The sequence below is a fragment of the Coffea arabica genome, chromosome 5e, assembly GCF_036785885.1.
Source record: "Coffea arabica cultivar ET-39 chromosome 5e, Coffea Arabica ET-39 HiFi, whole genome shotgun sequence".
In the NCBI taxonomy this organism is placed as follows: domain Eukaryota; kingdom Viridiplantae; phylum Streptophyta; class Magnoliopsida; order Gentianales; family Rubiaceae; genus Coffea; species Coffea arabica.
In genome coordinates this window covers 47,844,476-47,866,976 of record NC_092318.1, presented here as the reverse complement: position 1 = coordinate 47,866,976, position 22,501 = coordinate 47,844,476, and the positions used below count along the sequence as shown (strand labels likewise).

General features: G+C 38.2%; 3 protein-coding genes across 4 annotated transcripts; 2 read left to right on the top strand and 1 right to left on the bottom strand.

Annotated features, from left to right (window-relative positions):
* Positions 1–488: 488 nt before the first annotated feature.
* On the top strand, positions 489–14,570 carry LOC113687958 (homeobox-DDT domain protein RLT2). 2 transcript variants are annotated; one of them, XM_027205518.2, is made up of 19 exons: positions 779–1,531; positions 1,679–2,170; positions 3,750–3,820; positions 5,495–5,690; positions 5,769–5,920; positions 6,242–6,331; positions 6,456–6,620; positions 6,703–6,925; positions 7,570–7,670; positions 8,245–8,331; positions 8,434–8,583; positions 8,686–8,841; positions 9,518–9,727; positions 9,826–10,524; positions 10,645–11,199; positions 11,584–12,171; positions 12,282–12,386; positions 13,266–13,529; positions 13,630–14,570. In XM_027205518.2, the coding sequence occupies exons 1-19, from the start codon at positions 1,318–1,320 to the stop codon at positions 14,395–14,397; spliced, it is 5,286 nt and encodes a 1,761-aa protein (XP_027061319.2). In that variant the 5' UTR covers positions 779–1,317; the 3' UTR covers positions 14,398–14,570. The 2 variants fall into 2 exon arrangements, with proteins under 2 accessions (XP_027061318.2, XP_027061319.2); XM_027205517.2 differs by having other exon boundaries at positions 489–1,531; positions 5,495–5,920.
* Positions 14,571–15,602: 1,032 nt separating this feature from the next.
* LOC113687768 (pentatricopeptide repeat-containing protein At5g66631-like) lies at positions 15,603–17,736 on the top strand. Its single transcript, XM_027205301.2, has one exon. It carries the CDS (start codon positions 15,746–15,748, stop codon positions 17,711–17,713), a length of 1,968 nt encoding a protein of 655 aa, XP_027061102.2. The 5' UTR covers positions 15,603–15,745; the 3' UTR covers positions 17,714–17,736.
* An 818-nt stretch (positions 17,737–18,554) lies between these two features.
* Positions 18,555–22,501, bottom strand: LOC113688522 (uncharacterized). Its single transcript, XM_027206360.2, has 3 exons — positions 21,962–22,501; positions 20,944–21,380; positions 18,555–19,234 (listed from the first exon to the last, which is right to left on the bottom strand). The coding sequence occupies exons 1-3, from the start codon at positions 22,124–22,126 to the stop codon at positions 18,796–18,798; spliced, it is 1,041 nt and encodes a 346-aa protein (XP_027062161.1). The 5' UTR covers positions 22,127–22,501; the 3' UTR covers positions 18,555–18,795.

Genomic DNA, 22,501 nt, shown 5'->3' with positions numbered 1-22,501 from the left:
AAATAACATTTCTGAGAAAAGAGCTAAATGTGATAAATTGCTGCAGCCATGTTTTAATATGGGGCCCATAATTTCCTTCCAACAGAAGACAGGAAAAAAGTCGCGCAGTTCTTGTAGGAGAGCAAGTACTAATAACATATCTTGCTCCTAGACGCTCCACCAAGCGCGTTTCAATCACTGCTCCCGACCAGAAACCAAAGGAGACTGCAAACACGCGCTACAAATCCGCCTAGGCAATGTTATACTACTCTGCTAAAACCCCTCAGAATCCTCAAACCGATCATCGTACTAAAATTAGACAAGAAGTAAACAAGAAAGAATTCCAAGGACAGAGAGAGGGAGTCAAGTCTAATTTTAGAGAGAGAAACTTGGAGTCTTTAGAGAGAGAAAGAAACAATTAAAAAAAAGTCCACCAAAAAAGGAAAAAAAAAGGAAAGAAACTCTGAAAAAAAAACACAATAAAGCATCCTTCAATTGATGAACGAATCAATCAAAGCCTTCCCATTTCTGACAATTCTCAATCCTCTCCCTCCCTTTGTTTAATAAATCTTTTCGAAATAATCCGCTCATTCTCTCTCACACGCAACATCACACCCTCAATACACACACTGCACGAAAATTTTCTTTTCTTTTTACACCACAACCGCAACAACAACAACCATATCACAGTATATTTTTTTCCACACAAAACAAAACCCATTAAACAAAATCCAAAAACAGAAAAAGGGGTTGCAAACGAGAAGTTTGAAAAAAGTCATCATGAGTGGAGTTTTTGGTGAAGAATTAGTAGTACTTGTACTATTTTCTGCTGCTGCTGTTATTGGTTCTTGTGAAGCTCAAAATTTGTCTTCTCTATTGATTTTACTAGTAATTAATGAACAACATAGATTCCCTCAATATTATCTTTTACTTGTGATGGTTTCAATTACTTTTGAGCAAGTGATAGTAAGGAGAATAGATAAAGTTAAAATCTTGTGGGCATTGAAGAGTAGAAGTAGAAGACCAAAAGAAATAGCAGTATTAGTAGGAGTACTTTATTTATTGATTGGTGGGTATTCTTCAAATCTCACCGCACATCTCCATCATCATCATTCACATTTTTGGGGTTTGCTATCACTATTAGTCTTATTATTAACTTCTGGGATAAGAAGAGGAGCAAGTCTTTAGTCTTTCTTTCTTTCTTTCTTTTTCTTCAATCTCAAAAAAGCCCCAATTTCTCAAGCCCCAGTCTTAATCTTAAAGAGGGATGCTTAGAATCTTGTTGGAAATGGTGGGTTGGTGCTGATTTTTTTGATCTTTGGAGGTATTGGGTTTTTTATGTTTTTTGGGAAAGATTTGATTTTGATGGAAAAAGTGGAGGTTGATGGTGGTGGAAGTGGTGGTTCTGCTGCTGCTGCTGCGGCGGATGCTGGAGCAGAAGGTGGTGGTTATGATGTGGTGAAGAAGAACAGTACTCCAGAAGGGGAGCCTAGAGTTAAGAGGAAAATGAAGACTCCTTCTCAGTTGGAGGTTCTAGAAAAAGCTTATTCTGGTTAGTTCATTTCTCATTATTGTGTTTGTCTGAGTTCTGTTGGCTAATTTACTTGCTTAATTTTGATTGTGAGGTTTTGTGCTTCAATATTACTCGCTTATAGCTGGAATAAAATGAAGTTTTTTTTTTTGGGTTGCATTTGTATAGTGGACACGTATCCATCTGAGGCAATGAGAGCAGAGTTGGCAATGAAGTTGGGGCTCACTGATAGGCAGTTACAAATGTGGTTCTGCCACAGGAGGTTGAAGGACCGGAAACCACCAGGAGAGAAGCGGGTGAAGAAGGAGGCGTCTCCCGGAATGGTTGGAGCGTTGTCTAATGGAGTAGGGAAGGAGCTGGTGGGGGGGTATGGTGGGGGCATGAAGAATGACCAGAGTCTTGGTTTGGTTCGAACTGCATTGGGGCCTACGGAGATTTTACAGCAGCATAGAGTTGTTCATCGCAGTGGAACAGCTCTAGCAAGGATTGGAACTGAAATGCCTGCTGTAAAGAGGTATTATGAGCCTCCCCAGGCATTGTCTGAGTTGCGAGCGATTGCCTTTGTGGAAGCACAATTAGGGGAGCGATTAAGGGAGGATGGGCCTGTCCTTGGAATGGAGTTTGATCCGCTGCCACCTGGTGCATTTGGTTCTCCAATTGGTAAAGCATTGCCTAAATATTTAAGTTTGGTGTGAACCTTGCAATTTGGTTTGTTTCTTTTTTCTGTTGATTGTAGTATGGTTATATTGCGTGAATTTCATAGGAACTAATAATGCTAAATTTTCTTCATTGTTGCAGTAACGTATGGTTGAGATAAGTCTTATATTGCGTAAATTTTTTTGGCTATAAAAGAAGTAAGTTAAAGCACTAATTTCAGTTTGAAAAGTGACTTCAAAACTTTGCACAACCAGTCTAGAGCAAAATCACTGGCCAACCTTTGCCAGTGGACATTAATGGTCTATCTGCTGACAGCCTAAAATAACTTGCTGGTCGATTAGAAGAAAGATTAACGGACACATTTTCTCATAGAAAGATGAAATTTAGGAGAATCTGTCTCTAAAGTATCTTGAAATCATGCTGGACTATGAGCTGGTTTCCTGCAAGGATGATCTTGACACAGTGTTTACTTTGACATATCCAGGAAAAGGTGGACATAGGACATTTTTATTTCACAGATGAGGTATACTGAATTACTCAAGTGATTTTATGGACAAACCACTAACCAGTTAGGCTTCATTTTGAACAGAATCAGTCATTTAGTAAAGCTATCTGGGAAATTTAGTAAAAAGAAGGACAAGCAAAGCATTCTTTTTTTATGCGATTAATCAAAGTGAGGAGTTCCTGTTATTGTTTGGCAAATTGAAAGTATTGAACGGATAACTGTGAGAGGATATGGGTACTCAGAGTTTGCTGCAGGTTTACAGCAGCGTGTCAGATAATGTGAGCAAGCAGTTTTACTATGAACAATCACTTTTACTATGAGGTTGTTGGAGACCATGGGTATCCTGTGAACTAATTAGACTAGGAACGTTCATTTTGTTGCACTTTTCTTTCACTTCCCAGCATTAACAAGGACTTTTTTTTCCCTTTTGCTTTCTATCTAAATTTACAAGGTACTTTGTGGACTAGAATATTTGCACTTTTAAGGATTCATGAATAGAAAATCCATGTGGATGCTATTATATGTGATATTTTTTGAAAATCATTGTGCATCTAACCTCATATCTTTAATATTTGCTTGAATGGTTTGTGATTTATATTCATACATATCTCTCTAGTTAACCATCAAATCATTGTATTATTTTTCATCCTTGTAACTTAGTCATTTGGGTCTGCATTGAAATATAAATGCACTAGGAGTTCTTAGTCACAAGGGAAGATATTGTGTACACATGTTTTTCTCTTGCTACATGCATATTTTCCTTTTGGATATCTAAGCTATTTCATGAATTGTTTGCACTTCCTTTTCACCTTTGTATCTGGGGTGGTAAAATCATTTAGACTCTTAGCACATAAATGCACACAGTTTTTTTCTTTTCTTTTTAAAAAATTATTTTTTATTATTTTTTAAAGTTTCATGGTCATGCCTTTCTATTTCATGCAATTGCTTTGATTGGAGGAGACTGACTGATTTTGCACCAAGCTTATTGCTTTGAGTGGAGGAGTCTGATTGGTTTTGCACTAAGCTTATTGCTTCAACTGAAGGAGACTGATTGGTTTTGCACTAACCTTGGCTCAGGCCTGCAGAAACCAGGTGTGGGGCTTTACGAGGCACAAGTATATGAGACTCCAGATGCTAAAGTAATCCAGGTTAGCTAGGCCTTTTTGCTCTAAGGAAATCCATAGCTAATGCACATTGCCGTTGATTACCTGAAATGTGATTTTCTGGTTCTTGTGACTTCTCACATATGGCTGTCATAATAGTAGTGCATTTTGGGTTTAATATGAAACTGCAGAATTTCTGGTTACATGATGCAATCTGTTCATTTACTGGTGCAAATTTACATTTTTGAGGTGAGGTAATGTATCAACTTGATATATGTGAATATGAGATTATGGACTTAGTATTTCTCTGTGATTTGACACCAGCGGCTGATCTGATATTCTGATGTTCCAAACTTCTGGAGCATGGTAATTTTTAGAAGCTTCTTTTTATCTTATCTTTGTAAGTTTGTTACTGTAGCATTTGCATTTTGTACTTTCATTTGAGAAAGAAAGTCAACAGCTAAAGGATATGTGTTTCTGGCAATATTTAATCCTGTAGATTACTCCGTAAGTGATTGCTTCATCCATCAAATATCCTTTAAGCTGATGGGAATCTCTTTGCAGAATAAGGGAAAAAAAAAAAGAAATCATACATAAATTTTAAGAGCCAGATTCGGTCCATACTTTTATGTTGAGAAGCAAAACCATAAAGAAGAGCTTGATGCTCTATCAAATATGTCAAAATTGGAACTATTTATACTCTACTAACAAAGAAATTTGATTTTCTTCTGGTTTCTTTTTGAGCACCTTTTGAATGGAATGTGATCATAATCAGCATCTTCTTTATTTTTTTCCTAGCTTTTTAAATAACTTTGCAAAACTTCACACAAATCTGTGTTGTGCATATTGAGCGGCTTCTATTCAAGTAGGGCAACAGTGGTAATGCATCTCAATCAGCGTGTTAGGATCCTGTTTGGCGCCTGGTAAATGAAGAAGATAAAAGAAAAGATCATAAAAATAGCGCTTCTGGACTTTTATTGCTTATCATGGTAGTTTACTGGCAAGATTGCTCAATGAGAAAGGGCCCTGAGTTTTTTTTGCGGGGGGGGGGGGGGGGAGGGGTAACTAATGATGGTGGATATGATCAGTTTATGTTTTGCCCAGTTAACATCAGGATGGGGGAAAAAAACTAATATTTACCAGCTGAGTTTTCTAAATTCTATGCCTTTTTTTCCCCTCTCCTGCCTTTATCTGTAATGTGATCTTGTATGGGTGGCTTTGCAGTGTAATTGCTATGTATTAATGTCTTTGGTCATTTGGCTATATTCTCAGTTTCTAAGGGCCTCCTGTTTACGTCATGCTATTGATTTTAGGGTACACTTTATATTGGATGACTTGTGTCAAAATGTGCTAAGAACTGATCGGAGAAATGTACTTAAGTGATCAGTATCTCATACTAAGAAGGCTCTTGTGAAAGTTGTCTCTCTTATTCATATTTAGCTGTTTAAATGTGCAATTTAAATAAGCAGTTCTACTACTAGTTTAAGGATTTTAACTTTCACACTATGAGGAGATCGGTTTCCCTTTATACTGTATTGTAGTACTTAATGTATCATGTTCGAACATCCTGAACCTATTAAAATATTCCATTTTTTATTTTTTGTGGACTGGATACTTATTTGCTTGTTTAAGTGTTTCTTTTTGGCTTTCTTGCCATTTCATATTAAGTTCTGTTTAAGTTGATGCATAAAAATAGAAAGGTTACTCTGTACTTGTCAGGGTGCCAAGAGGACTATACATGAATACCAATTTCTTCCCGAGCAGCCATCTATTCGAGATGATATACGTGAAAGAGCTCTGCCATTTCAATATTATGGTTCCTCCACTGATGCTCAAAGTTCCAGGACAACATTATCTGCTGGGAGGTCTTTTATGCATGGCACTGAGCAGCTGACACCAGGATATAGTTTTCAAGGTAAATTATCAGGCGGCCCATGCCTAAGTTTACTGCCTCAGCTTGGAAATCAGGGCCATCACTTGTCTCCACCTTCAGGAGAGGTGGATATTTTCCCCCAAAGGAACAGTGTGTTGAACATCGATATTGATAGACCTGGTGCTCATTTGACAAGAGGGCTCGAAACCCCATTGATACCAACTGAAAAACGGGTCATTCATGATGAGGAGCGGTTGGAGAGGAAACGCAAGGTTTGTAGTTTATGATTTTGCTTCTTTTCATGTTTGCTAATTTTTTCCCTAATTCTTTAGACTATCACAAATATCATGTTTTGTGGATGAGACAAGATGTTTTTATTGTTTTTGTTTATTTTTCTCCTGTATCAAGTTTTCAACACGTCCATATCTATGAGAGACATGACGTTGCTGAGAATGTTTTATGATGTTTTAAAGTTGCTTCTTCTTGTTTTTGCATGTTACACTAAATATGCCTTTAATGCACTTGGACATCACCCTGCCTAAGAAATGGTCTTTGTTACGTGCAAATAAGTCATTCTTACTTACCTCTTGCAGAGTGAAGAGGCAAGAATTGCGAGAGAAGTTGAAGCTCATGAGAAGAGAATTAGGAAAGAACTTGAGAAGCAAGATTTATTAAGGCGAAAGGTTGAATTATAATATTAGTTATAATTTTGATTTTTGATTTTTGTTTATCATTGTTTTTCCAAGTGTTTTTGGCGGTGGGATGCAATGTGGATTTAACAGGTGTAGTCTATCCTTTTCTATATAGAGAGATGAACAATTGAGGAAAGAGATGGAGAGGCAAGACAAGGAAAGGAGGAAGGAAGAAGAAAGGCTATTGCGTGAAAAGCAGCGTGAGGAAGAAAGATACCAGAGGGAGCAAAGACGTGAAATGGAAAGGAGGGAGAAATTTCTACAGAAAGAATCTATAAGAGTAATTCCTGAAAACTGTCAACTTAGCTTGATGTTTTTTGCTCCACGATCCTAATCAGAGATTTCTCATATGAACACACCAGGCAGAGAAAATGAGGCTTAAACTAGAAATGCGAAGAGAGAGAGAGGCTGCAAGACTGAAAGCTGCTACTGAAAGGGCTACTGCTCGCCGGATTGCTAAGGAGTCGGTGGAACTAATTGATGATGAACGTTTGGAACTTCTGGAGTTAGCCGCCTCTAGTCAGGGTTTGCCATCAACGTTGGCTCTTGACAATGAAGCTCTACAGAATCTTGAGTCACATAGAGGTAACTGCATTTAAGACACATGACATGCACATTAATTTGTTGGTCAAACTTTTAAGGACATCTATTGGTTTTCTGTCTGAATGGCTGAATAACCTTTCTTAGTTTTTAACCATGCCTGCTTGTGGTTACCTTTCTTAGTAATGCTCCTAACAATGTCAAAGAACTTACCAGGTTATTGATGTGCCATGGTTAACTTTTTGATTGAGCTAATGGTCTTCCTTCATTTGGGATTAAATCTTTCAAGTAATGTTTATAAATGTACAGGTACAGAGTAATGTTTATAAATGTATATATACATAGAAAATTTGGTTTGCTTTGGTCAATGTTTCCTCATTGTTATGTTTTGAGCAGTTTCTTTTCATGTGTGATGAGAGTATCAGGTTCATGTGTTACACCATTTACTGTTCTTCATAATGCATCTTTTCTTTTTTCCATTTCTCTTTAGATATATTTAGTTATGGAAGAAAATGGTTTACTTATTGAGCTGACACTTTACCTGTGTTGTGCTCCATACTGGTTTGCAGTTAATTTCCTTTGTGGCTTTGTATGATATTGTGTAACAGCTACTAACAGATTCCGCCTGGATTTTTTGTTGTTTGGGTATTTCTGAATTTCTGAACTGATGGATGAATTTGATGCTTCAGATAGCCTCACCGAATTCCCTCCCAAGACTGTTTGCTTGAAAAGGCCATTTGGAATGCAGCCATGGGTCGAGTCTGAGGAGAGTGTGGGCAGCATTCTAATGGTGACGAGACTTGTCTTTTCCTTTAAATTGTGTATTTTTTGTGCTACTCACTGTGGTTGGATGGAAGGTTTTATGAGACTTTCTGTCTTTAGTATCACTGGGAAATGTTAGAAAAGGAGAGGATCAAAGGAACGCCTTTTGATTTTTGTTCCTTGACTCATGTAGACAATATTGGCTTTTGCATCCTTTTCTAGATGATATAGCTTGCGAGGAACACTAAATCCTGACGTAAAAAGATTGATGTAGTTTGCATTTTGGTTTTGTTCAAAGTCATCGATGATACTGAATATCCTTTTTATTTAAGTTTATTGGCTTTTGGACTTAAATGAATATTTTATTTGCTTTTTTGGCTAAATCTTAGTGCCAGTTATTGTTACAATTACATCCATGTATTGCTGCACAATAGTGTCTACAATTTACATTCATGTTTTGTCAGCATAACCTTGTTCAAACGATTTACATACTTCTATGCTTTAATTCCTCTTTCATTCTTTTTTTTTTTTGTGGAAAATTTTTCCTCGGGGTGAAATAATCTATCATTCTAAAGGGTTTTTTTTCCCCTGTGATTGATTAGATTTGGAGATTCTTAATTACTTTTGCTGATGTGCTCGGTCTCTGGCCTTTCACTTTGGACGAAATTGTTCAAGCATTCCATGATTATGTAAGTGCTTGGTGTTATTTTCTCTTATATGAATCTGCAGTTAACATTACCTTTTTTCTTCCCCCATTCATGTTAAAATACTGTCCTCGAACCAACTTTTAGGATTCAAGGTTACTGGGAGAGATACATATAGCTCTTCTGAGAATTATAATAAGAGATATTGAAGATATTGCCAGAACTCCTGCTACTGCAGTTGGAGCCAATCAAAATGCTGCTATCCCTGGAGGTGGCCATCCACAGATTGTTGAAGGGGTACGCTCTGTCAAAGTTGTATTCTTTAACATGGATGATTGTGTAGTAATGACTTGCTTTTTATCACGTATGACAAGCATTTCCATTTTGTTGTTTTAACAGGCTTATTCTTGGGGTTTTGATATACTAAGTTGGCATCAGCACTTGAATCCATTGACATGGCCTGAAATTCTGAGGCAATTTGCTTTAGCTGCAGGTTTTGGTCCGAAATTGAAAAGGAGAAATGTTGAACAGTCACATCCCCATGATGAAAATGAGGCAAGATTCATTTTCTTGCTAAAGAATGACATTTCTTGTATGTTTCGTTTCTCTCCCAAAGAACCCAGGGCCCCAAAAAAATATGATCGAGTGCAGATGATTTTGAAGCATGCATCACACATTAGACAGTACTCAAGAAACATTGTGGTTCCCTTTCCCCAGCACTATTGTGGTAGAAATATTAGTTGGGAAAGTAGCAAATACAGTATGTATTAGCAAATGGTTAATGGGACTGCTGTCTTTGTTACAGAGCCTTAAGTTTTTTGTTCTCAATTGGTGCTAACAACATTCGTATACAAAAATACGGTTAACATTTACTTTGTATCCTGAATTTAGGACTTTCAAACGCACAAGTAGTTACATGATGTGCTGTTGATTTTGCATTTGGAAAATTGCAGTGGATTCTTGTAAGTTCTGTGTTAGGCACATATCTTTGGAGAAGTCTTTTTTTTTTAGCTAATTGTAACTGGGTAGAGAAACCATGAGTTCGTGATATGGATTTTTACTTTCATCTTTCTGGTCCAGTGATGCTTAGACTTTGTAGTTTTGATATCTCTTCAGTCTGAGCACTTCAATGTCCTCATCAATGGACAATAGTAAGACGATGTTAGAACTATCGTGTCACTAACATTTTGCAGATTTTCTATCTCTGTCTTGATTTTGATAACATATGCAGGGTAAGGATGGTATAGATATCATTGCTGGCTTACGAAATGGAGCTGCCGCTGAAAATGCTGTTGCCAAAATGCGACAAAGGGGCATATCAAATCTCGGGAGATCTAGGCATCGATTGACTCCTGGAACGGTTAAATATGCAGCATTTCATGTTCTTTCACTTGAGGGAAGCAAGGGCCTTACTATACTGGAAGCCGTAGACAAGATTCAGGTTAATCTAGGTTCATGACTGTACAAATCTTGCTTCCCTTTGTTTCAACTGACTAATTTTTATCTTTATCTCTCTCTCTCTCTCTCTCTCTAATGAAGAATTCCGGTCTTCGGGACCTAACAACAAGCAAGACTCCAGAAGCATCAGTTGCTGCTGCATTATCAAGGGACACAAAGCTTTTTGAGAGAACTGCTCCTTCAACTTATTGTGTACGTGCCCCTTACAGAAAGGACCCTGCTGATGCTGACGCTATACTTGCTACAGCTCGGGAAAGAATATTTGCATACAAAAATGAATTTTTGGATGCAGAAGAACCAGACGAAGCTGAAAAGGAGGATGCTGAAAGAGATGAAGACTCTGAAAGTGATATGGCTGATGATCCTGATATTAATGATTTAGATACTGAAAGAAATCTAAACAAGGAATCTCTTCATTCTTTTGAACCAAGCACTTCTGGTGTCAAACATCACTCTGGTAACATAAAAGAAAAATCGCACGTTCAGTTTACAGAAAGTTCAGGAAGTAGCATTGCAAATACAAATGGAAGTTTTGATATTGTTCAACCTGAAGGCATGGAGGGAGCGTCTGGTAGTCAGTCTGCTGCTACTGTTGGAATTCATATAGAGGCAGCTAACAAAGAAGATAATGTGATTGATGAGAGCAGCACTGTTGAATTATGGGTTCAAGGTCTAACAGAGGGTGATTATTCCGATCTAAGTGTTGAAGAGCGCCTTGATGCCCTTGTTGCTTTAATTGGCGTTGCAAATGAAGGAAATTCTATTCGTGTTGTATTGGAGGTACTCGTTTTGTCTTATATATATGCACATACACGTGTATGCACATGCATGTGTGTGAATAGCATTTTAATCCCTTTGGATTCACCATCTGGGAATGATCTAAATGAGGTTACTTTTCAGGAGCGCTTGGAAGCTGCAAATGCATTGAAGAAGCAGATGTGGGCAGAGGCACAGCTTGATAAGCGTCGTGTTAAAGAGGAGTACGCACTGAAGGTCCAGAGTTCATCATTTGCAGGGAGCAGATCTGAGCAAAACTCTTCAATTACTTCTTCAGATGGTAGGCAAAGTACTTTTCTTAATATTGATGGGAGAAATGAATCGCTCTCGACAAACCCCAAAAATCACCAGATGGATTTGGGTGATTCATCTAGAATCCCAAATTCTTCTGCCAGTACTACAGCTGAAAGAAACATGATGTTGCAAGAATTTTCTGGCCCTGATGTCCTGCTTCAGCAATCTGCATATGCTGCTGAGAAATCTCGGTTGGAGATGAAAGCTTATATTGGCCAAAAGGCAGAGGAAATATATGTGTACAAGTCGGTGCCCCTAGGACAAGATCGAAGACGCAATAGATATTGGCAGTTCATTGCATCTCCTTCTCAAAATGACCCTGGCTCTGGCAGGATCTTTGTTGAGTTACATGATGGTCGATGGAGGCTCATTGATTCTGCAGAGGTTGATATCTCTCTTCCGTATGTTTGTCTTATTTGCTAGATAATTCTTCAGCGATAATTGGCATGGCTTGTTCTTCGAGTGTCAAAAATATGATTTTTCTTCTCTAACCACCTTCTACATGTCCCTTTTCTTTTACTGTTAGAAGTATTAAATGGATAATGGGCAGAAATTTGAATCTGATAGATTGCCATTTGATAGCTGTCCTTTGTTTTATCTTGAAGGAACATTTTTCATTTTGTACTATGAATAATCACTTGCTAAGTCATCGAATGACTTGTTAAAAGATTTGGCTCATGCATGCAATGTTTGCCTGAACAAGTTCCTTTTTTATAGCTTTTCAGTATTTGTTGGCTATCATATCATTCATCTTTCCTCTAAATGTAGGGTTTTGATGGTCTTCTTGCATCTTTGGATGTGCGTGGAACAAGAGAATCTCATTTGCATTCAATGCTGCAAAGAATTGAAGTTTCTTTCAGGGAAACGGCTAAGAAGAACTTGTGTTCACGCTCTACAAGCCAAGATGCTGATGATGTGAAAGAGGAAGTTTATGAAGAGAGCCCTAATAGCATGGTACCTGATATGATGGAACCATTGGCATCTATTCGTATCAAATGTGAGAGCTATGGATTGGACAAAAATGTGACCTTGGAGAGATATCGAGATTTTGAGAAATGGATGTGGGATGAGTGCTTTAGTATCATGAAATTGCGTGCTTTGAAGTATGGGAAGACACTAAGGACTCGGCTGCTGAGCATTTGTAGCCACTGCCATGATCTGTACTTTTTTGAGAACCAGCACTGTCCCTTTTGCCATAAGAACTGCAGCATTTTAGTCGGAACATTCAACTTCGGAGAACACGTTTCTTATTGCAAAGAGAAGCAAGAGGAAGTGCAGAACAGGACATTGGTGAAATTGGAGCCTTCATCTCCCTTGAGGATTAGATTGTTAAAAGCACAATTAGCTTCTCTGGAGGTAATACATTTAATGCGTCCTCCTTTAAGAACTAATGGTATATCTCCAAACTCAGTTAAGGTGATAATCGTAATGAACTTAATTGATTTGTTTCTTTGCTTACTTTCAAGGCCTCTCTTCTACCGGAAGCTGTCAAAGCATTTTGGTCAGAAGACTATCGAAGATCCTGGGGTATGAAGCTGGAAATTGCATCATCTGCTGAAGACCTTCTTCAGGTTCTCTTTCTCTCTCTCTTCCCCCTTCAGGTTCCTGAATAATGCAATTTGATCTGCATGTGCATGTCGTAGTCCGTTGCCCTTTTCAGTTTGTGGTTTCAATCAGAGAAAGTTGGGTGCTACTTGGGATGATTCCAGTCGCCTGATTATTACCTGTGGTTTTGTTTCCTAATACTGTGACTAGGGTGTTTTTCTAATGGCAAGTTGTACTACCTGATCAAATTCCTATTCTTCATCCTGAATGATAATGTGGCTATGCCCAGATACATATTTGTGGTTCAGAGAACCCGTCTTAATTGGTTCTGAAATATGGGTTAAGCAGCTTGTCTCACAGGACATATTCATGACTGAGACACTCTAACTGGCAGAAAAGGTGAGAGAAGATTTTTTTTTATCTGTGACATCATCAACAGCCACTCACTCAAAGTTTATACTTAAAAAATCTGATATATGCAAAAAGACATGAATGCCCTTATTATATTAGCATTCCCAGAGCCTTAAGCTGGAGCACATAGGTCGTACGTACGGTCATTTACAGAGACCTTAGCCAGCAGATCTGCTCACTTGTCCCTTTTTCGGATGAGAGGTATCTATATTCAATGTAATTTTTTGAATTGTGATGCAGTCTCTCAGTTTAGTCCTAATGGAATGCCACATGGAATGCATTATGAACGATAGCTACAATACAAATCCATGAACTCTTTTTACCAAACCCCTTTCTTAATGACGAGGAGTTACGTGGATGTATATTTCTTTTCAAAGCATTCCCTGTGCTCATTAGAGAACATTTTTTTATAGATTCCTTGTATCATCTTCGTCGTCTTTCTATTTTGTATTTTCTTTACTTGTTCCCCTCATAATCTGGTTCTGAAAATTCAGATCCTGTCTTTATTGGAGAATGCCGTAAAGAGAGATTTCCTGGGGCCAGATTATGAGACCGCCAATGAATTGTTGGGTTTCGAAAATCTAAAAGGAGGCATGGTTGATAACACCCCCACCCTTGAGATGACTGCAGTACCTCCTTGGATACCTCAAACAACGTCTGCCGTGGCTCTTAGGCTTATGGATCTTGATACATCAATTTGCTACACCCTGCAGCAGAAGGATGATTCCGAAAAGGTTAAGGGAGCCAGACATATCATTGTAAGCATTTCTTGTCCCATACTATAATGTAAGTTGTTTTTCTGAAGCCAAATTTTTGTTCGGATTACTTCTTAAATAATAGCGTGTTTCGTTTGCTCAGAGAATTCCAACAAGAAATACTGGTGCAACCAATGCTGCAGAGAATGTAAGAACGGAACGTCCACAGGAAGCTGGGACTGTGCCTGAAGATACATGGGATGGTCCAGGCGCTAAGCTCAATAGCTCGCGACGAGCCCACCGACAAGTCGCGAGACCTCAGAGAAGGGTAAGTGAATCAAGAAACGGATCTCGTCAAGGAACAAGTGCCGCAAAGAGGGACAAATTTGGGCCTTTGCTTGGGTGGAAAGGTCGACCAAATGGACGTGGTGGACGTAAGCGAGGTCGACGAACAGTTAGAAGTAGGCAAAACCCAACCAAAAAGAGAACAGATATTGCCAGTAAAAGAGCGAGTGCGGGGGCGGACATTTATGATAAAACACCTAGCTCGTATCAGCATGAATGGGACGAGGAAGGGACAACGCAAATCCAAGCTGAAGTAGCTGGAAATGAGAGCAGTTCCGAAAGGTCGGGATTCGATGATGATAATGACCTAATGGTGGAGGACTATTCAGGTTGTTTCGGCACGAAATCTGAGAACTTAGCGAAGGTTATTGATTATGGTATGGGTGTGGAAAATGGAAATGATGAGCTTGATGATGATGATGAAGAGGATGATGAGGAGGAGGCTGATGAGAGACCGGGAGAGCAGGTTGTGGAAGAATATTTTGATAGTGATTCTGAAGAGGATGCAAACATAACTGTTAGCGGAGAGAAGATGGGAAATCTGAATAAAGGCTCAGAATTTTCTTCTTCTGACTATAGTGATTAGGATACTTAGCTGCTTAACATAGTACCAAGATTAGAGATGAATACAGGGAAAAGCTTCCACCAAAAGTGGTTACTGTTCTGAGGAACCATAATAGCCTCATGAGTAACTATGTCAGACTTCTTTATCTAATTTTAAAGAATTTTAGAAATGAAACTTATCCTTTCTACTGCGTCCTTTCCATCTTACTATTATTTTTCTTTCTTTTTTTTTTGTGGTTAAAAACTAAGGGTGCATTTGATAAAAGATGTCTGAAAACTAAAGTCTAAAATCTAAAATTTGAAGTCTGAATTTATTACATTATTAAATTGTTAAATATTAAATCTAATATATTTGAGTACATATCACATTCAGTGATGAGTGAATAACTGATAACTTAATTTTGGGTGCAAGTTTTGCTTAGAAAATTCAGTGTTATTTAATTAATTCAGATTTTCAATTTTTTGTTATCAAACGGTCTGAGTATATTAAGATTTGAATCCATTAAATTTAAGTAATGAATTGGATTATCAAACAGGACCTAAAATTTGGCAAGTCCAATCAAATGATAGTGTGTTTGGATTGTAAGTTATTTGTCCAAATATATTTGCTTACATCACCATTACAATTTCTAATACATCTTTTTATCTTCCCAATTACCTTTTTATCTCACATACATCATATCACAAAAAGTGTTACAGTAAAAATATCTCAAATAACTTACAATCCAATAATTTACAATCCAAAAAATATCTCAAATAACTTAATTTCAATCGATTATAAGAATATCACGTTCCATATGTAATTTATTAAAGTAATTAATGACGAACAAAGTCATTAGATAACTTAACATGGGTTCCTTTGTCAACAAATCAAATCAAACTTGGACAAAATGAACAAAGTTGGATATGAGTTTTTCTTTCAAGAAAAGAGTTCAAGTTTTTCTATGGAAAAAAAAGGGGTCTAAGTTAACTTGTTTTCAATTCAAGGAGAGGTTTGACCCGATGGTACTAAAAATTTTTAACATCAGACTAGTCTTGACCCCTAGAGTACTTACTGGCTCGATTAGGCTCATAACTCGGTAATATCTCATATGAAGTCTCAACGCTCGCAAGGGCAAGGCTGCGTCATTTAGTTCCCATCTTTTCATTTGAAGCCAAAGCCAACTAGCGACACTATGAAAGAACCACTTTGACCATTTACTGCAGGGTATGCTGGTCGTACCTATACCTTAGACAAAGGTAGAAAATTGGTTGCCCACGCAGTCCACATGTTTGATCATTTGCCGCAGAAAGCAATTGCCATAACTTTAGCAACTCTTGATTTCTAGGTTGGTCTTGAATAAAGAATTGATTGTGGCTAGTGGGTTCCCATGAAACTCTCCCGTTTTAACCATATCACATGCCTATTAAGAAATTTAGCTCTGCAAGTTTGCCATTTTTCAAGTAGCCCAAATGTGGATAAGGTCAGCTTGTACCTCCAAAGGGCCAGGCTCATTGATTCGATAAGGCTTAGTCTTCGGTCAAGTTCACCAGAATCGTCCCTTGTTTCCATTTTGCATAGTCCTGCTCTAGACTCTTTTGTAGTCAACAATGCACTAAGATCAGCTCCTTCCCCTGAATCTGCTCTTTCCTTGGTTGAAGTACTTAAGACTGTTTCAAATTTCTCGCATAATCAGCAAACACTTCATACATTAGCCAAAATACTTGCAAAATCTGGCCAAACTGGTAAACTCAGAACCCTGATCAATGCCATCAATGCTGGCAAGTTTACAAATGTTGCGCGTGTCAGCTTTATGGACCGGATGCGTTGGTTTGCTCTTGCTGGAGATCTTGACGAGGTTGCTAGCGTGTGGGATGAGTGGCGGACCTCACAGAAGCGTCCTTGTTCTGAGTCTTACAACATTGTGATGGGCCTTTTTGCTAAGAATGGCAGTGATACTGAAGCGGTGACAGTATTCCGTAGGATGATTGATGAAGGGGCGCTTCCTAATTGTAGAACGTACACAGTTATCATTGAGCATCTTCTCGGTTCAGGGAACTTGGATTCAGCATTTCAGGTTTTCCAAATGTTGCCACAGATGAGTATTAAACGCAGTTTGAAGCAGTATTCCGTTTTGGTTGCAGCATTATGTCAAAATGATCAAATAGACTTGGTGAAGACTTTGCTTGATGAGATGCGAATTGATGGTATATTGCCTGGTCGAGCTATGCAGAACTCGTTGCAGCAACTGCAGGAGGCAGGCTACGTCGAGGAGACAAAAGAATTATTGAGGGAAATGTTACCGGACGAGAGGATTAAAACTGTAGCTTATGCTTTGGATGGCAGTGAGGATGACATGGAGGATGAGGATGAAGATGCTAACCATGTTGATGGTCGTGCTGTTGATCAAATGCAGTTGAAACCATGGTTAGATCCTGCAGCTTTGGCTAGTGCCTTGCAGCAGTGGAGACCTGAAGAGGTGTCAACTTTAGAGGATGCAAACATTATATGGACAACACGGCTAGTTTGCAAAATGATCAGAAATTTCAAGTCAGCTGAAACAGCATGGCAGTTCTTCTGCTGGGTAGCTTATCAACCAGGATTTAGACATGATATTTATACAACATCAAGGATGGTTGCCAAATTAGCCCGCCAAGGATGTGTCAAATTGGTTGATCAGCTGTTGTCTAAATTAGATAGGGAGGGCATCAGGTTGTCATTCGGCACAGTCAAATTGATTATAAATTTTTATGGAATTTCTGGAAATGGTGATGCCGCTCTTAAGATTCTTCAAGGTGTTAAAACAATTTGTGGTCCCATATCCAAGAGCAGCATGTTAATTTTGTATACATCTATGTTAAGGACCTTGACCAAGTGTAAGATGAATAATGAAGCCTTGGACATACTTGAAGAGATGATTTTAGTTGGGATATTTCCAGGAATCCAGACATTTTCTGGATTGATGCATCATTTTGCACTTCATGGAGATGTTAAAACAGTTCAGAGACTTTTTGGGATGGTGAGGCAAAGTGGTCTGGAGCCGGATGCTCATATGTACACAGTTCTTATTCGCGCATATTGCAAATGTGAAAGAGCTGCGCTCGCAATGAGGATATTTGAGGATATGATGAACTCAAGCTTAATTCCTGATGCTATCACAAAGGAGTTGCTTGTCAGGAGTCTGTGGAAGGAAGGAAAGCTCAGAGAAGCTGCTGCTGTGGAAGAAAGAACTGAGGAGATAAGCAACGTCCTTCCAAGTGCTTTACCAGGAAATTTATACACTTTGAGCTCTGTGGATCTTATGAGAATTTATGAAATATATTCCGGTAAATTCACTGCAACTACTGATAAGGAATAAAGTGGATGTCTAATGTTTGTCAATGCTTACATGGATTTTGTAATTAATCAGCCTTCTTCATAGGAAAAGCTGAAGGATCGATGTTGAAGTTCCATTGTGAAAGAACCAGCAAAGACCAAACGTTATATAGATTCTTTTGCCAAGACCAGGAGACCTTTTAAAAAAGAAAGAAAAAACAACAGATACTGCAATAGGGTGACATTATTGGCATACCCTTTTTACTTTGTAGCAACTCCATATAACTTTTCAAGCAGGCAAGACAGTGAGAGTACCCTTCAACACGGGATGCTGATTGGCAGGCCATAGTAAATGTTGGTCCTCAACTTAGTTTAGCAATTTAGATAACATGAGAGTCAACTGAAAAGGGCAAAAAATGAAAAACCAAAACAAATAGCAAAGCTGAACGACTTTCGTCTACAAGCACAAGCTATGAGGAACGCTAAATAATTCCAATTTCCAAGCCGGCGAGGCGATCAATGAATCTCGGTCATTATTAAGTGCCTACTCTCACGTTTTCTTCTTTGTTCCTTGTCCATGCAAAGAATCCCTTAGCTTGTAGCCCGCCTGTTTAATCCAAGGGCAAGTTTTAAGCCCCAAGAAGACAGGGATCAAGGTGATTACACAGATTTGTTCGGCCAATGCTGCTCAAATACTAATACTAGTATATTGGTATTTTTTTTTTATGCAAAATGAGTCCTGCACCTTGTTCAGTGTTATTTATTCCATAGCTGTACACATTCAGAACAGCATATTCAAGAAGATTATACTCTACCCATTGCAATATTCAATAAGCAAACAGAAGTAAATCGCAAGCACCAAAATCTTGAACTGCCCCTTCAGACGCTGCAAAAACCTTGTGTTTTCATCTTTTGCATATATTACCTGTAACACTTTCAAACAACCAGTAGAGATGTATAAATTAAAGCTTTGTGCCGAGCAGTATTATTCTCCTAGAGAACACAAATGCACTAAATGAAAATAAATGTTCTTGCTACCCCGATCTTCACCAAAGATGTGAAGGCTCTGAAAAATATACACAAAGTACTACTCCAAACAACAGCAAAAAAACCCAGGTTACAACCTCAAGAACCCAAAAGTTCCTTTATACCAGCCTTCTGACTCGCAGTCAGCCTAGCAGGGAACTTGATGTCAAACTTAATTCTCAAGTTTCCCTTCTTTGATGGATCTTTTGGAAGCGGCATGCCTTCACCTCGAACTACTTCTTCATAAGTTGGGTGAATCACACTGGTGACGGGAATTGTTAGATTCCTACCATCCAGAGTAGTAAGATGGGCTGTATAACCTGTCAATGCTTCGGTGAGAGAGACCTTTTGGGTAACAATCAAGTCATTCCCCTCACGCGTAAACACCCTGTGAGGTTTCTCATCTATGATGAACACAAGATCTGCAGGTGCTACACCTGGCAGCTCATTTCCTTTGTCTGGGAAGGTGATTTTCGTTCCTTTCTTCCAGCCAGGTTTGATGTTAATGGTAAGAATCTCTTCTACAGGCATTATCTTGCTGTATCAAAGCAAGCAAACTGAATCAGCATAATATAAATGATTGATATAAACCCAAAACCCCAGGATGCTTACAAGTCTTTTCAAAAAGCTTTTGATTACTTTGAATAATAATATTAATGTAATGCAGAAACAATGCATGTAGAAATACTAAAACCCATCAGTGAGCAAGACACTTTTCTGCAACTACATATTCTACTCCATGCATTTAACTCGCAAACAGTAATATAAACTCTGAAAGTCCCTACTGAGATATAGGACCCCGTTCCCACAACAATAAAACTTCAAAACATACAAAAACTAAAACAAACACAAATTGCATAGTCATCTCATAACTTCTAACAAGAGTTTCACATTCATAACAAAAGTGACAGAAAAGATCACAAACAATCAAATAGACCTAAGTAAAAGATTCCTACTTTCCTATTTTACAGGGATAAAAATGACCAATAGTTAATCCCAAAAAGAGGACTTTTTATGAAATTGCTTAAATTGGAAAAAAAAATCAGGTCCCGGCGTAAGTCAAACATTTACTCCTCAAAACCAAGGAGAGGTCTTGTACCCCACTTATTCTATGCATAAGTCAAACAAGATTCATAGTAGGAGGGCAACTAGTAGCCACATTAAACTTCACACCAGAAGCTTCAAATGTATTGCTAGTTCAATCAGAGAAAGTAGAGAGAAACTCAGCAGATCATAGCATTTGCGGAAAGTAAATTTTGTAAAATGTGCCATTTCTTTAGATCTTTGAAAAACAACTGCAAGGGAATAGTAGACATTAATATTAATGACTGGCGGGGTTTGTGATTTGAAATATACTAATAATTAATAATCCCCCCCCCCAGATTACTACTTTGAGATCTACGTGTTCATTACACACAGTGACTGTCATTCATTACAACCCTAATTTCACAAAGCTCATCCAAACCGCTGGAAGGCTCGCAATTAGCTGCTGACTATATTCTCAAACTACTATCATGCTACAATTACTGCAAGTGAATCACAAGGGAATACAGCAGTGATCTGCTACACGGTCTCCTATTGCATCTAAAAACTGCAAACAAAATGCTTTCCAAATATGAAAGAAAACTTAGACATGTCAATTTGCATGCAGGATATCTTTATATCATTTTCCGCATTTTGATAGTTGTAATCTCACAACTCCACCATAAACGCATTCCATTGGATAAATCAATCACCAACCAGAAAAATGACAAACCAGCCAATACATAAAATCACCAGAGTACTTATTTAACACCAAATAACTGTTAAATTCGCATGTGTACAATGTAGATGATAGTTTAAGTCGTACAACTTCCTAACACTTTATGTACACTGCCAAAAGAGAAGAAAATGCTTCATCCTTATATCCCAATTCCTCTGTCTCCTACTGAGCACAAGTGAAAACAAGAGGAAGGTAGAGGACGATGTACAAGTTTTCATACATGATCTGGGTCCAATGGTTCTAATACTACTGCTCAAATGACTAAATTACCGAGGACAGAAACTATGAAATGGTTGTTCAAAATTACTCGCTTAGATAGGTTCAATTTAATATCTTATCACAGTTGCACACAAGTACGAAAGGGAAGAAAAGTTATATTTTGACAGGTGAAGATTGTCAACAAACACAACCAGAATGAATAAACAAAAGAATTATGTCACATCTCGTCAACACACATAAGCGAAATACTAAGGTCCAATACTCACCCACTGTTGGTATCAAGAACTTCTCTGGAGATCTTCATTTTCTTGGTAGTCCCCTTATATAGCTCTTCTAGTGTACAAGGCAAGTTTTGCTCAATTGCAGGTGCTTTTCTAATTGCTTGTTGATGCATTGATCCACCAGGCCCACTACCGCCTCCTTCAAATGAAGAAAACATGCTATCATCAAACATACCACCAAACCTTGAACCCCTCATGCCACTGCCACCCCCCATTCCTCCAAAGCCAGAAAACCCAAAGATCTCAGAAAAAATATCATCTGGACTCCTAGGATTAAACCTAAATGAAGTTGGCCCTCCACCAGTGGAGAAGAAAGTAGTGCCACCAGGGCCACCAGCAGTATCTGGCGGCGGCACCCCAGCTTTTAACCCCTCCTCACCATACTGATCATAAACTGCTCTTTTCTGAGGATCACTTAGAACCTGAAAGATAAAGAAAAACAGCAAAAAGATCAACTTTAATATAAACTTTTGGAGCTGGTTGAATGTAACTAATTCACATGCAAAGCATTACAGATATATGGAAAAACACAAGATTCAAACTTTTTGACCCAAAAAAAATGTCAGAACTTCTCAAACTAAGCATCATCTACATACAGGAAGATTAAGCTAGACAAATAAGCAGAAACCCTCTGAAAATCTTTTCAATTGAATTCCGCTAATAAACTCCGAACTTCTTAAAGTAGATAATCATCTTCAGACAAAAAGATCGAATCTTTACTCGTAAGGAGAAAAACCCAGAAAATCTCATGATCAAATTCCTCTAAAAAAATTCAAAACTTACTAAACTAAACATTCACCTGTTATAAAGATTGGAGCTTTACAGATAAAAAGAAAAACCCAGACGCTTTCTAATTAAATTCCAGAAAAAATTATTTCGAAAACCCATCTCAATTTTGCAAATTTAAATGCCTCCCAAACTTTAAAAAAAAAAAATGCTATCCACGACATCATAGATAAAAAAACACATGCAGGATAATCGGGATAAAGAAAAATATACATACATCATAAGCTTCAGAGATCTGCTTGAACTTGGCCTCAGCATCCTTTTTATTATTGGGATTTTTATCCGGATGCCACTTCATCGCAAGCTTTCGATAAGCCTTCTTCATATCATCATCGGTGGCTTTTTTATCAACTCCCAATATTTTGTAGTAATCCAGCCCCATCTTCCCCTCCTCCCCTCTCTTTCTCTTGTTATTCACCTTACCAATTTTTGCTTGTTTTCTAGAACCAGCAATACAACTTTCGGCAAGAAACCCAGTAAGAAAACGAATGAAAAAAATCTTTTTCTTGTCTTGATGATAATAAAGAAGAATGTGGTAGGTAAAGTGAGTTCTTTTGGGGCTGGTGATGATGGTTTATTAAGTAGAAATCGTTGGTTGGAGGATTCTAAATTGGAAACAAAATCCTCAGGATATGCAGAAAAGGAATTGGGAAACGTCGAAGCGGGGAGAGTCGTCTGGAAGCCCAGAACCCTGTGGAAAGTTCCAGAAGCTGTAGCTTTGGTTTCAGCCTCCTACGTCACAGGGTTAAATAGTGGT